General features: G+C 34.1%; 1 protein-coding gene across 1 annotated transcript; it reads left to right on the top strand.

Moving 5' to 3' along the window:
* The first annotated feature begins 7,636 nt into the window (after positions 1-7,636).
* On the top strand, positions 7,637-13,551 carry LOC137400115 (probable glutathione S-transferase 8). Its single transcript, XM_068086428.1, has 5 exons — positions 7,637-7,702; positions 7,795-7,956; positions 10,347-10,439; positions 11,881-12,122; positions 13,150-13,551. Exons 2-5 carry the CDS (start codon positions 7,821-7,823, stop codon positions 13,312-13,314), a joined length of 636 nt encoding a protein of 211 aa, XP_067942529.1. The 5' UTR covers positions 7,637-7,702; positions 7,795-7,820; the 3' UTR covers positions 13,315-13,551.
* Positions 13,552-15,054: the final 1,503 nt, after the last annotated feature.

The raw sequence follows: 15,054 nt of genomic DNA on the forward strand, positions 1-15,054 counted from the left end.
CCAAACCAATGCGAACTATTTATATGCTCACCTTTATCAAGGTCATATTGCTGCATTTGGTCACACTCCACTAACACTGGAATGTCTCTGAATGCTCAATGACAGTTATTGATACATTGCCAGCTGGGACATGCTTAGCTTCTCACAGGAAATAGCTTGCTGGCCCTATACAGACCATATTAAAAACCAATGTCTTTACCTTGTGAATATTTAAAGCTAAGCTATTTCTAATTTCAATGTAAGTGCAGTGCATGATCTTTTTGTATATGTAACCTACTTGGTAGATCATTACGTTATTTCCATTATTTTATATCGCAAGTGCTGTGAGGTATTTGTGGAGAGTTGTAAGCTTTGTAATTGTTAGCTTTGCCTGAAATTAGGTTTTACCCAAACTCATGAAATAACTACTAACACCAGATGTGAAGTCATGCTATGTGAATAAACCAGAGTTGAAGGAATGATGCAATCCTTAATACGGGTTTGATAAGTGGCATTAAAACATCAATGATTAAAATGAGCAAACAATTTATTAAATCTATATATATAAATGTCAGTGTTGGTCAGCCATCTGTGGCCATCTGCCCAGTTATAGAGATAAAGTTTTAACATCAATAATCACTGGATTACTGAATAGTCATACTGAATTTGAACTTGCAACATTCGAAGGAGAAGTCTACTAACAAGCACGTGTAACCACAAGGCTAAGCCATTTTTACCATTCCCATTGCTCTTACCATATGCTATATATCCTTTCTGCCGATTGCACACGTTAAATCTGCACTTTTTATTATCATTTAATATTACCTTTTGCATTTATTATGATATAAAAGAACTTGTAATATATGACAAAAAAAGTTTATAATACTGCTATTCATGGCACACTCATATTTGGGATGAACAAACCAAAGCTACAATCAATGAAAAAATGCAAGAACATGTTGTCTAGTGGTCTGCTAGCGATATTTGTCATTATTTGTTACACAGTATATGTTTTTAAATAAGCAGTCTGAGTTTCTAGGGTTTTCAAAAGCTTCACCAGCCACCATTTGGAAATAAGTTATTCATTTTATTTTTAATGCTTTATTTCAATTTTGTAAGTTAATCCAGGATCATAATGTTAGGTACATATGTCGGTTGGACAGGATTAAAACATGTATCTTCTTGCAGTTGGGTTGAATTTTCCTTAATAGGCTCTTTAACTCTGATTAAAGATGTAAGCAGGCATATTTGATAGCGAGAGCTATTAACACAGCGGCTACCAAAAGGTAAAGCTGAGCTCCAACTGCTATAATAGGAGTGCTACCCTCAATTGAGAACAGCTGAGCTAATTGAGGTGTTATGGGTATAAGCTGTTAGCATATATGTCAACTAGGTAGATCTCATAGTTTTACAATCATCATTCAGCCACATTGCTGGAAATCTTGAGAGCTCTGTTTGGTTGCTCCTGGATTTTTGGCTCTATATTCATAAATAAATTTTTTTTGTGTTTACATTCTTGGTCTACAACAATCAGTTGAACTATACGTGTTACCTACAAGGATGCATTAGGTCAAAGTTCAACGTAAACTAGACCAGTACAGACCTCCCAATACTAGTCATACAGGACAGAGTAGTCTGCATATTTAGAATGCTAAAGACTGAATGGCTCGGCTAAAGAAGAGCACATAAAGTTTGCAGTGGTATGCTCCATTACACCAACTACTGTAGCAAGAAAGTGTGCGCAAGGTTTAAAATGCTCTAACACAGGTGCTTGTAGCAAGTGCTTGTAACAGGTGCTTGTAGCACCTGTGGCCTGGTGTCATGCAAAAATAAGTTTCCATTCTATTTGAAGCAATTCAAAGGGAGTTTCTCACTCGAAGGTGTATGAAATAGACTCACAACAAATTCTCAATGCATCATAATTTAGTGCGAGACTAATATTTAGCTATAGTATCTCCTACTTTAATGACCTTTAAAAAACTTGATTGAGCATCAATTGCAAATTTTCATTTTTCCACTCGAGTTGTGACTTGTAGCAACTTCTTGTAATAAGAAATTCGAATGATATCAATGGGCCAGAAAGTAGTATGGCAGAAATGATCATCCCGTGCTCACTCACCAGCTGACAATTGTTGTTCATACAAGGCCTGTCAGTAATTGATCATTTTAGCTTTTAATACTAGTGCTTTTAGCTGTGCAAATCACTAGATTATGTCATATCTTGAATACAAAAGCATGTCCCAAAAATATTATGACTGAAAAATAAGTTGCAAGAGACCACGTATTTGCAAACTGCTACTGGGAACAAGCATAAGTGTAACAACTCCACACTTTTCATTTTAGCTTTTGTTCCTGTGCCATGCAAGAAAGTTTATATAAAAAAAAGAGAAAATTATTGTAGTAATCACATTCAAATGTTACTTGAAGTTCTATTTACCTGGTTCAGAGAAAACTGTACTGAAATTATAGGTTCTGGTTTTAATTATTGTTTTAGTATGCAAGCCGAAAGCTAGGCTATGTGTAAATTTATATATATATAAATATCAATGCTTTTCATTCGTTTGTTGGTCTGTTGTTCATGTGTCCACTCAAAGCAATAACATTTTAGGAACAAAAAATCTGCTTCACACTAGAGGATCCTTCACCTGGATCCTCCAGGTCTGGAGACAGGTGAGCTAATTTAATAGGTTGAACGGCCTACTTGTGATACAATGGAATAACTGTACACATACTTATTACATCGGTTATAATACGCATAACGACTTTGTGTGATGGGTAACATCACACGAGCTGGCTTCATGGATCACGGCTTTCACGGCTCATATTATGGTAAGTTTAGCAACATAACTTGAGTTACTAGCATAAGTTACACAAATTAGCCAGTTTGCTAATTTTGGCATTGGGTAATTATTCAATTTAGCCAATGGCATTTACATCGCCTACCACTCTCTATAAGCTGCTTCTTGTTTCTCCACCAAAACCGTGCACTCAACTAGTAATAATATAAAAGGAATATGCAATGTTGTTTCTTTTTATTAAAATAGGCCTATAATAGGGTAATAACACAATTGAGTGTTAACATGTTTTATAGGAACTACAAAAGCATTTCTTACAGAAAGTACAATGACACTTCACAGAAAGTACAAAAGAATTTCACTGAAAGTATAATAGCATTTTTTACACGAAGTTCACCAACACTCCTTATAGGAAGTACAACAGCATTCCTTACAAAACTTACAACAGCATTTCTTACAGGAAGTGCAACAGCATTTTTAAAGGAAGTATAGCAGCACTAAATAAAACTCACCTGCAATAGAATTTGAAGGAAAAAAACTTTGTTTTACTCACAGGGATTCACTCAAATATTCATATTTAAATGTAAACACAAATCTTTTATAAATCAGCTTAAATAAAAACAAAATATTCATAAAGCCTTTTCTACGAAAACAGAAATATTAGTCAAACAGCCCAGCGCTGTGGCTCATCACATTGTTGTTCCCATTGATTGAGCTGAATTTCGCTACAAATCCTAAGAAAGTTAGATTCATTTTGCCAGTTACATTTTGCCAGGCAATTTTGATCTGCGCTGTTGTAATATCTCAAAGCCAGCCAAATGAAGTTCTATTTCAATAAAGTTCTTTTGATCAGTAGGTTTAACTATTGAATAGGTACGAAAGTAAATACCTTAAATGCATATTAGTTGGTAGGTTTATGTGATGCTTGGAGATGCCATCTTGGTCACTAGCAAAAAAGCTAATAGCATGAACTCGGTGATCATTTTTTGCAGTAGGGCCTACACATTTGCAGAATAGTCTTTCCTCAACTCTGCTGGGCATAAACTCAGCTACTAACTTGATAATCAATCAGAATATAAACAGAATCACAATTTGATACTTTTTACTAGTCTAAAAGTACTAACATAACTTTACGATTCTTGCTAAATATTTACTAGAAATTCCCCTGTCATAGAGCCCATGACCAAAGGGATAATGGAAAAAAGAAAGGGTACTGCTGGTTGAGAAATGCAATATTAGCAGTCAAATGGCACTGCAGTACAATAGGAGAACTGCAAAGGTAGCTGCAATGGTAGCTGTAATGTATTGGGTGTTATTATATACAACAAGCAGCAATAATGAAAGAAAAAGATTATATGTTTATATCTCTCCCCTGCAATAGGATAAATGCAATATTACAAGTAAAATGGCAAGCTGCTGTGTAATATACACAGTTTGAAAGTTGGATGTGTTGAATGTAGAATGGTTTTGACAGTATCTGTAACAGAAAGCAAGCATTAACATTCACATGTGTCTAGAAGTTTTTTGCAAACTGGAGCAAAATAAAGAAATGGGTCATGTCACAGAAACCATAGAAGTCGGGTGTGTGAGATTTAGAGTTATCTACACTTGCAGAAGGAGAAAAATCTCAGTTATTTTGCAAAAAAATTGATTCCAGCTTAATTACAGCAAATTTCATGGTCAATAAACTGAATGCATGTTTACCATTAGTGCGAAAACATACTTCTGAGAAAAATGGTGTTAAAGTATGAAAAACAAAAACCGATGCACAATTTTGTTTGCATTTCAAAACGTCATAGCAACAAATATCAAGAAGTTCTGATATTTATCTAAATTTCTGTATTTATATCCAAAAATTATGCTGAATTTAAAAATCTAAACAGGTTGTAGCTGGTTGTCCTAGAAATAGCTGTATATCTATAAGAAAATGTATTACTTAATTTTGCAGATATTAAAACGGCTCGGCAGTACCACGATATTGGGCACAGCCGTAGTATCATCAATAAAATTTTTAGAAAATAATGTCTGTAACATATTGCACACCATCGGTCACTATATACTTCAATCTTGTAAATTCGAATGATTATTCTTATAACTAAATCTTATAATAATCTTACAAAATCAAATAATTATTCTTATAATTAAATATTGTAATAATCTTATAAGAATTGTTAAAAAATTTCATCGTCATTTCCTTTAATTTCACTGCTTTGGATATCAGTTGGAATACCAAAGTACTCATTATAAGTGTCCAAAGTGTCAGAGTTATCTTTAAATCGGCAAAAAAGAAACGATTACTTTTCAGTACTTCTACGTTTATTACGGAAACCTTCGGCAATTGGACAATGCCATAGACTGGTGAAATGTGCACGTTTTTTTTGTGAAATGTGCACGGCTTTATGGTTCTACCATCTGTCGCACGGCTTTATGGGCGTTTTGTTGACCGGTCTTAATTTTAATCAAAAAAGGCTTGTCAGGTTTTAATGGCGATTTTAGGTCAAATTAACCTTTCTATTTATGTATAATTCGATCAGATGAGTAAGTTTTAGTATATTGTCTACACTTTTCAAAGACTTGGTAACATATTTAAATAGGTTTATATGTGTTTGTATCATTATTATACTTAAACGACTTCACACAAAAATGGTTAAATTTTTGGATGGGATTTTGATACAGGGGTTTGGGTACGGCCGTTGAAGAATAATTCTCGGGAGTTGTGTGCAGGTATGCATTTATCATAAAGCTCCCAAACACTCGTTTCGCTTGTGATTGGTCATGGGATTAGAGCATGGGCAGCCACAGCAAAGTGCAGTAAGCAGTGCTTATACGTGCATACTGTCAAAGAATCAACTAACCAGGGAGACAAACCCGATTAGTTGGATGGCAAGTCAAAGAATCTACCTTTCACAACTAAAAATTCATAAAATTCTCTTTTCAAATCTCCTTTAAACAACAATAAGCTGTAAAGATTATGCTCACCAATTAGATATTCCATACGAGTTGGTCTTTGAAGTACGTGGTATCCCATATTATGAAGTAGCTGTTATCTAAGCAGCCGTTTCATCATGAGCAAATATTACCTAAACTAAATAACTTATTGTATTGTAACTTATAATGTACTTACATCCAATGATACCACTGAAAACTTACATCTAGTCTGATCAGTTAGTATAAATGTTATCATAAAAAATACAATAAAAACTCCCTATTTTCAAGTAGCCAAAATTAGGGTTTTCTCTCAAGATCGCTGTAAATAAGTCAGCGCAACTGGTAAGACAACTTCTTATGCATAAGCTTCAAAATAAACCAGCATTTTTTAAGTACCGTACAACTTTGCTAAACCGACTTTTACAATATGATAGGATCTGTGAGTATAAAATAGTTCTAGGATGTTATTATCTATATATGACTGTAGTGTAAAAGTGCCGCCACTACAAGCAGTGGTTGAAAGGTGTAGCAAGCAGTCAATTTCATTCTCGTTTGATGGTAGACAATTGATGTCTGTTCACTCTATTCAAATGTGATGAAGAGAACAAGGGTATTATATTATTTCAGTCAGAGAAGGAGCCTGTTTGCATGCGGTGATAAACGCATGATTGATTGTTTTTAATAAAAGACATGACATGGCAGTTTTCGCGGTCACTAAAAAGATTAGAGCTGTGACAATGCTATAAACTTTTTCAATAGGCCTACCTTTTACTTTTACCTTTTACAAATTACTTCACTTTAGAATTGTTTTATTATATTAACTCTTTGCTGTAGGCAAGTGTTGTGATTGTTATTTACACAAAGAAAAATGTGATAAAAACCTATTAGTTTTTATTACATAAGATCACATTTGGTATATTCAGTAGATAAGCACTTAAAGAAACGTTAAAAAAACGGGTCAAAGAAAGGAATAGCACCCATTCTGGCCCTAATTCCAACTTCTCCTACAGTCTTCAGCTTAGTGAAGTTAGTTTTGTTGAGGGGATGTCAGAAGTGGTTGGTGCCAGTGGACATTATTTTGTTGAAATACACTTGCAAGATATTCGGTTGATTTTTTAGTTTAACTTTTTATGTATTGCATTGCATCTTGCTCAGCTCAAATCTCTGTTTATTTTGAAAAGTTTGTAATACCAGTAAAATCTAAAATATTTGCAAAACAGCCGCAGAAAAACATCAAAAAATTAAAACGCTTTCAAAAATTATGTTTAGGTTTGCGTTATATGCTATGGACAGTTATGACCAGCGTCTAAATGCTCTTAATGCTCATGAGCTAACTACGTTTTTAGATATTAGCTATTTAAAATACTCAAATCGTACCTCCAATCTGCCTGACCATCTATTAAATTTCTATGTACCCAAAAAATCCACTACATCTTATACTAGACACCGACACTTTGCCAATCCACCGAGAACAGCGTTATACAAAACTGCTTAACTTTACTTCAACATTTGTTATTATTTTTCTGTCTCATGGTTTGAGTTGTTTGAATGGCCTTGACCGATATTAATAAAGTCCATATCTAAGATATTATCAGCTTTAGGTTTGTCACAACAGTTCAATGCTATTATACAGTTGGTAGGTAGACAGGCAGGTAAAATTCGTTAGTGCTGGTTTAACATGGCCTTTAGATAAAATTTATTTTATCTAAAGTCCACGTTAACGCTGAGAAAAGCAGATCAAAATTTTATAAAATGAAAAAGTTATTATTCCTTATATTCAAGAAATATTGTTCTTGAATATTGATCTTCCATATTGTTGAACCATATTCAAAAACTATTGATGTGACTTTCCATATTGTTAATATAGTTTGTAAAACCATCGCAGCACTAAAAGATTATACGCCCTGTTTGTTTTAGATAGTAGATAGGGCCACTAGCAGTGATAGCCGGCAGTTGCTAAATAGACACATCGAGCTACTAATTGGCAGGGTGCACAGCTGGTAAGTATTGCTCTCATTTCTCAAAAGAAGGCAACCCTTGTGCTTGTTGCTAGCAATAGAATTAAGGAACAAATCTTTATTTGCACTTGCAGAGGACAGATTAGAAAGCTAACTGAAAATGGCCACCAAAGACAAGCTGGTCTACTTTCCTCTGAGAGCCAGAGGAGAAGCTATCAGAATGCTCTATGTAGTGGCTGGACAAGAATTTGATGACACACGTATCACCGGTGATGACTTCGCAGCATACAAGCCAAGTAAGTATTGATGACTTGTTGCAATCAGTTTTCTGAATGGCAGGTGTCATCTTGTATGCAGGTTTCAGCAAACAATTCTTTGTTCATCATTAGACTAGGTGAATGTCCGGCGTTACTCCGGGTAATAAAAAAATTTGCACAAAAAATTTATTTTTGTTTTACATATAACAACAGTTACCATTCTAACTTTTAAACTTCATATCATAAGGAAAGTGTTTTGGGCAGTTGAAATAAATTAAGAGAAAAAATAAAACGACTGTAGACATACCTGCCAACTCTCACGCATTAGGCGTGAAACTCACACAATCACCCGAAAGAAAAAACGAAATGCGTGAGAAATGCGTGAGATTTTTGCCCCAATTTCCACAATTTTATATATACTATCATTGATACATCAATTGCCCAAAAACCAAATCTCACGCATTGCCCCACTCTTGGGTTGGCAGGCCTGACTGTAACGGTTTTCAAATTTTGTCAAACAACTGTAACTTTCAAACTTCATGCCATGAAGAAAATTTTTAAAACATAAATTAAAAAACAAAATAAAACAACTATAAAAGTGTTAAAATTTAAATGTGAAATAATTAGCAAGTAATAGCCCACTAGTAAGAATGAGTCTGTTTTGCTACGATTACAATAAAAGCTGATTCAGTAATGATACAATTTATACGAACTGAGAAAACAAAATAAAAATCTTGAATATGTTGAATTAATAATAACAATTTGTGCATAGAAGCATGTGTTCTATAAAAAGGTTACTGTTCCAGCAGAAGCTATCCACCAAAACTTCGAATACGACGATACCGGTACCTCTCGATACTGGTATCCTACTCAATACAAAAATGAGATATCGGACTGTCTTTGTCTGGTACTTTGTCTGACTGAACGGAGAAAGAATGTAAAAGCTACTCCTACTTGAGATAATACAATTGTTCGCCTGACAAGTATTAGCCTTTGCCGATTCAGCAATCAAACCTTACGAAAAACCGGAAATAGAAGTGTAACGGCACATTTGAATTTGAATTAGCACATTTAGAAATTACGAATTGAAGAAATAGGTAGTGGTAGCAAAAAATTAGTTTTTAAATATTTTCAAAAAATAACTAACGAATGCAAAAGGTAATATTAGTTAATAATTAAAAGTGCACATTTAGCGTGTGCATACGGTATACGGTATATGATGAGAACTATGGAATGCTAGTTGCAATGCTTGCAGTTGCAATCTTTGTGAGTTCAAATCTATCACTCAGTGAGCTTTTCATTCCAAGATTTTAATAGCTATAACTGGACAAACCGAAGTACACACAGACAGACAAACTTTGAGATTTATACACATAGATGAGTTATTAGATGACTGGTAGAACGGAGAGGTTACTATTATGGTCCGTCCGTTTACACCCATAGCCTTAGCAATCACTTGAAAGGAATGACTATTGCTACATGGTGTCCCCTCCACTGCAAGGAGGTGGGCTGTTTGGGGAAAGAAGGGAAATTTGCTGGAGTGCTCTTGGAGCGAGCCGGCATCTGGCTCGCTCGCAAGTGTAATGGTATTGGACTGCTCTTGACGAAAAAATAAAAATGACATTCGCCACTACTCAGCGCTCTATGATTCAATTATTCAAGAACTGGGTGCCTTTTTGGTTAGTAATTACTAACAGAAGATTGAATTTTAGATGTTTGGAAATTTGGTGAAAGTAACTACTCCACATGATTATAATAAAAAATCCAAAGCATATTGACCCACAATGCCTAAACTTTACCATAATAATGATGTCACGCCATTCACAAGTTGATTAAAAATTTATTAGTGGCCAGCATTTTGTAAGAATTTCCTAAGTTGTGGTTCAGTGAAGAATTTGCCGGTTGGTACAGCCACTAGTGTGTCCTGCAAGAATGACCCAAATCAATTTATTGCATAAAACCCTTGTGAGCCACAACTACACCGTCTCTGGACAAGTAGCCTAAATGTCTAAAAAAATTTACATGACACATGTCACTATTGTCTGTACAAATGACACAGAGATAATCTTACTTTTAGGCATTGTAGCTTGATATGCCTTAGCCTGTGTTCTAAAGAAATAATGTAGTGTGGATATTTTATTGGTCTTTTCAACTACTAGAAACTTGTTCTTTTAATAATTTCGAATGAAAGATATAAAGCTGGGGTTAGCAAAACCGAGTTGTAATCTAAAAAACGATGGTTTGGTCAACATTTTTTTACTGTTCAAAGTTTTCCTAATCTGGTGAGTGTTAGAGGGCCGATGTGCAGAGATCTTTTAATATTCCTAAAAGCTTTACCCCACATAATACTTGGATTATATTTGAGCTTCTGCAAGCTCATGTTTCAGCTAACATCTTTGACTGTCTCTGACCAAATAAGTTTATTGCAGAGACTCCATTTGGCCAGCTACCAGTTCTGGAGACCGCTGAAGGGATGCTGTGTAACTCCAATGTTATAGCGAGACACGTAGCAAGAAAACTAGGTAACTTATTTCTTGAGGTTGGATTTTGTCTTGAGCGGTCCGCAAGAATTCTCATAATGATTTTAGACACTTAAATCTCAAAGTTTCTAATGGATTATTTGCTGTAAATGATTTGATGGGCACATTATGATTATGCTGTGTGCAACTCCACTGTATAGATCATGATTATCCAAGTGATCACAAGGGGTTCATAGTGCTAACAGTTTTACTAGGACAGAGGATGAAAAGGGTCAATTTAAAAATCTGAGTGAAAGAGCGTATCGGTCAAAACGATTTCTCATGCCCTAGAAGTTAAAATAGGAACCCTGCAGAATGCAGATAATGGCCAATCATGGCAAAAAAGTTTTAACAAAAATGCCATATTCTTTGCAAAATAGGGAATTTGTGAAACTGTAAACTTTAATAGTGATGTTATAGTTACAGATTTAAATCAAAAGTTTTCATTTAATTCTCTCTATCTTTATTATATGGTTTAATAAATAAATACACATTATAAAACCTCTTAGGCAAATAGTAAAACATTGCAAAAAAAGACTTTTTCTTATCTACAGATTGAAAAGTATGTCCCTAGTTTTGCTCTGGTCCCTGACATTATCAGGCTTTGATCTACACTCTTTTGCAGTATGTCTATTCTCCATGATGTCCTTAGTCTCTGGGTACCAGTTGTAGTCTAAGATACAGCATTTAAAGCATGGAGCGGTGTGTCTATTCTCCATGACATCCTTAGCCTCAGAGTACCTGTTACCTGAGCGTCTAAAGCATCGAGTGCTATTCTGTCTAACACTCCTCTTCTACAAACCAATGCTTATGACCTTATGACCTTATGACCTAGGTGATGGATCTGTAAATGATGAACCTACACATAACTTTTGTAGATTTTATTAGAAAGTATCAGTACTTTTCTATCATTAGGGATTGTTTTTGATGTTTGAGGTGATCTGACTGCCAGGTTGTTTCAAGATTAAAATCGACAAAACTTGATCGTGATTAAACACTCAGAAATAGAAGTAAGTGTGAAATGACATTACTAGTTGTTATCATTGCGACAGCTGATGTCAGCTATTGCTATACGTTGAAGCGTTTCACGCCTCAATTTTATAAGTCTATTTGCAACTATAAACGTCGTTATCACACTTTCGCTTGATTTGAGCTTTTTAATCGAAATCAAGTTCTACCAATTTTTATTTTGAAATATTCTGGCAATCTGATCACCTCAAGCATCAAAAAACATTCGCAAATAATTAAAAATACCGCTATTCCTGATAAAATTTACTAAATATTTGGTACAAGTTTATCATTAGTTACAATAATGATGAAATTCTTGCCAGAGATAAATGTAGACATTTTGATCGGTACTAGTGAGTCATGATATTTATTAGGTGAAGGAGGTAATTTTTAAACAAACACGCTTCCCTTCTTTATACTATGATTATTGCTCTAGGGCTAAGTGGAAAGACTCAATGGGAGGAGACTTTGCATGACCTGGTTACTGAATGCGCCCAAGATTGTATCAATATGTATGCGTTACCTAATATCTACAACTGGCTTGTCTTCAAACTTGTACCCGTTCCTGAGAACAGCGAGGAATTGTTGCAAAAAGCAAAGACTAAATGGACAAAGGTTCTTGAGTATGTTGAATCTTTGGCTGAAAAGAGAGGAAAAAAATATATAATCAGTAACGAGGTAAGCGTGACAGTGCCAACACAGATAGTTTATTTTTAGAGTTTACCATCTGCAAATTAATTTCAAAGAAATTGTTGTTGTTTTATGCCCACTAATTTCGTCATAACTCAGAAATCATTGATTCGATCTTCATGAACCATGCATATAAAATGACCAGTAGGAAAATGTCTACACAATGAAATTAATAATGCTAGAATTGCTTCAATATAAATTATGTTTTTTGAGAAAAAATGGTCGCCATTTTTGGTCACTATTTAGGTCATAACTTAAAAACCATTTGTTCGATCTTCATGAGCTAATCGGAAAAAATAATCAGTAAAGCATTTTCTATGCATTGGTAATAAAATGAAAAAATTATAACAATATAAATAAACTTTTTCTGAACTGATTTTCAAACATTCTCAAAAAACATCCATAGAATATGTTCAAAACAATTCGAACTGAAAACTTTTATGCTCAGTATCGCATTTAAGTATAATTTTCAATATCATTATTTTATATATTTGTTTGCAATTAGTTTGTTGTGTGCTTATTCATTAAAGATGAACCTACACAAATTTTTTGTGCATTTTTCAAAAAATATTGGTAATTTTTTATTAGTTGAAATTGTTTGTGATGTTTGAGATGATCTGATTGTTAAGATGTTTCCAGATTAACATCGATAAAACTTGATCATGATTAAAATGCTATGAAACTAATATCCCCTGTTGCTTCCACGATGGAGCATTACATGTCTCTACCTCATCAGTCTTTATGCAACTAGTGATGTCATAATCACACTTTCTATTGATCTGATTGCTTTAATCAGGATCAAGTTTATCTATTTTAATCTAGAAACATCCTGGAAATCAGAACACCTCAAACATCAAAAACAATCATAAATGTTTTATAAATACCGATAATTTTTAATAAAATCTACTAGCATTTTGTGTGAGTTCATTATCAAAGCCGTAAGTGAGTTTGGAGTTGTCTTACTAAATTGTGTAAATAGACAACTTGATGTTTTATGAGGGTCTTTTAATTGCAGCTCGGCTTAGCTGAACTGTTTCTGTTTGCGGCCATGGAATTCAGCAAAACCGGTACTCCAGACATCATGACCTTGACACCATGGGCTAAGCAGTTCACAGAGAAGGTAGCTGCTGATCCAAAGCTAACTAAATTTCTGGCTGACCGACCCGAGGCTACAGTATAAAGCATTGTTAATGAACTGAGACTAGTACATTTACTGTCAGAATATAGAGACAGTAAATTGTGTCATGAGTTACAGCATATGGTTTTATGAAGAGAGAGCAACTCCATGTGTGATTTTTTTCATTAGTTTATTCTATTTATCTTTGTTTATTTCCGCCGAGCACTTTTTGGTTGTTATCCAAAATCCCAAGTGTGGTCAAACTATACAAAATATAGAACAATCATTGCTCTATACAAAGTTGAGTTGACTGATGCTTAATACATGCCAATTTTTATAATCATGGCAACTTTTAAAGACGGGCTTTTTGGAATTAGCCCGATTCTATCATATTTTGTATGAAAAGGTGGCAAGGTATTGCACAATGACACTGCTAGTTCAGTAAATATTTCAGAAATAACATGTAGATACCCTTGCAATTTACTGCTGTAGTGAGACAAAATATGCGTGCTATTTGATTTTAATCTTAAAACTATTCAGATGTTAGCTTAGAAACATTCTGGTAACTGACATCCATAGGACATAGAATATGGTAAAACAATGTATTCTCAAATTGATTGTTAGGAATGCAAGGAACTGACAGTCAATGATTAAGCACGAATGATGACAGAGTGTAAAATATGCCAAAGCGAGCTGGAAAATAAAATTCCCCCATTTTCAAATATCACGCCATTCAGAATTCTTCGAAAACAAATTAAATACCTAATCGAACCATTGGCTATTTTTATAGCATGTGGCACACTTGTCGTGGTTGAATAATACAATTAAACAACCTGAATACACTGTAGTATTCAACTGCCCTTGCAATCCTATTCATTCCCTTACAATCGCTGGACTGTAACTAAATTTTTTGCGGTATCACATGTTTTGGTCAGCTACAAAACAAACTAGATGAAGGTAAATATTTTTAACATATAAAGAAATTGCAACAATTTTTGAGCTATTGCAGAGCTGGAGTAAACATTTTGTTGTTCGGCTGCTGTCCATTATTGCGATTTGGTATGCTCTATCTGATTACAAAGGTTTTCCTCTAATCATTCACTGATATTCCAATTTTATGTATCATTTAACACCGATATTATGACTATTCTCCATGCTTGGATTAGTTTCCTCTATTTGTTATTGTAAACTATGATGGAAAGCACGGCTAACCAGTATTTAACACTGAGACTTATTCTTGTGTATACTAGAGGGTCTCCAGATCCAGAATTACCCACATTAACAACTTTCCATTAACTAGGATAAATACTTAAAATAACACTTTTCATTTTGAGCTGAGCATCATTTTTAAGTGTTAATTGTTCTTTTTAATTGTTTAATTGTTCTTTCATTACCAAGAATTTTTAAGCTCCAATCGTATAGAAACCAATCAAAGAAGCAGAAATCAAGTAGTAAATTTTTTTCACATTTTTTCATAGAAGTGATATTCTAGAGATAACTGAAGAAACATAATGGTTGCAGTATACCGAGTCTGATAGAGTTTATATTAGTTATGTATATATGAATAGAAAAACAAATAGTTTTACTATAAAGCTTTGTTTGTGGTTACATAAAATAATATTAATGGTTACATGGAATAGAAAAACAAATAGTTTTACTATGATGCTCCTCTGTGCTGAGGAGAAGCTTGCTGATTTTTCTAAATTGTTCTTTCATTACCAAGAATTCTAAAGGGTTTCAAATTTCAAAAGTTTAATTAATGTGTCATTAGAAAGTAATGCTCTGTCAGTAGCAATTTTACAT

Source organism: Watersipora subatra, chromosome 7 (assembly GCF_963576615.1).
Source record: "Watersipora subatra chromosome 7, tzWatSuba1.1, whole genome shotgun sequence".
Classification (NCBI taxonomy): Eukaryota; Metazoa; Bryozoa; class Gymnolaemata; order Cheilostomatida; family Watersiporidae; genus Watersipora; species Watersipora subatra.

What these genes read in the sequence shown, in the direction of transcription:
- LOC137400115 (XM_068086428.1), top strand. Translation starts at nt 7,821, where the DNA reads ATGGCCACCAAAGACAAGCTGGTCTACTTTCCTCTGAGAGCCAGAGGA. An exon ending in CTTCGCAGCATACAAGCCAA is followed by an intron (nt 7,957 to 10,346) that starts GTAAGTATTGAT and finishes AGTTTATTGCAG; the next exon opens with AGACTCCATTTGGCCAGCTA. An exon ending in ACACGTAGCAAGAAAACTAG is followed by an intron (nt 10,440 to 11,880) that starts GTAACTTATTTC and finishes TTATTGCTCTAG; the next exon opens with GGCTAAGTGGAAAGACTCAA.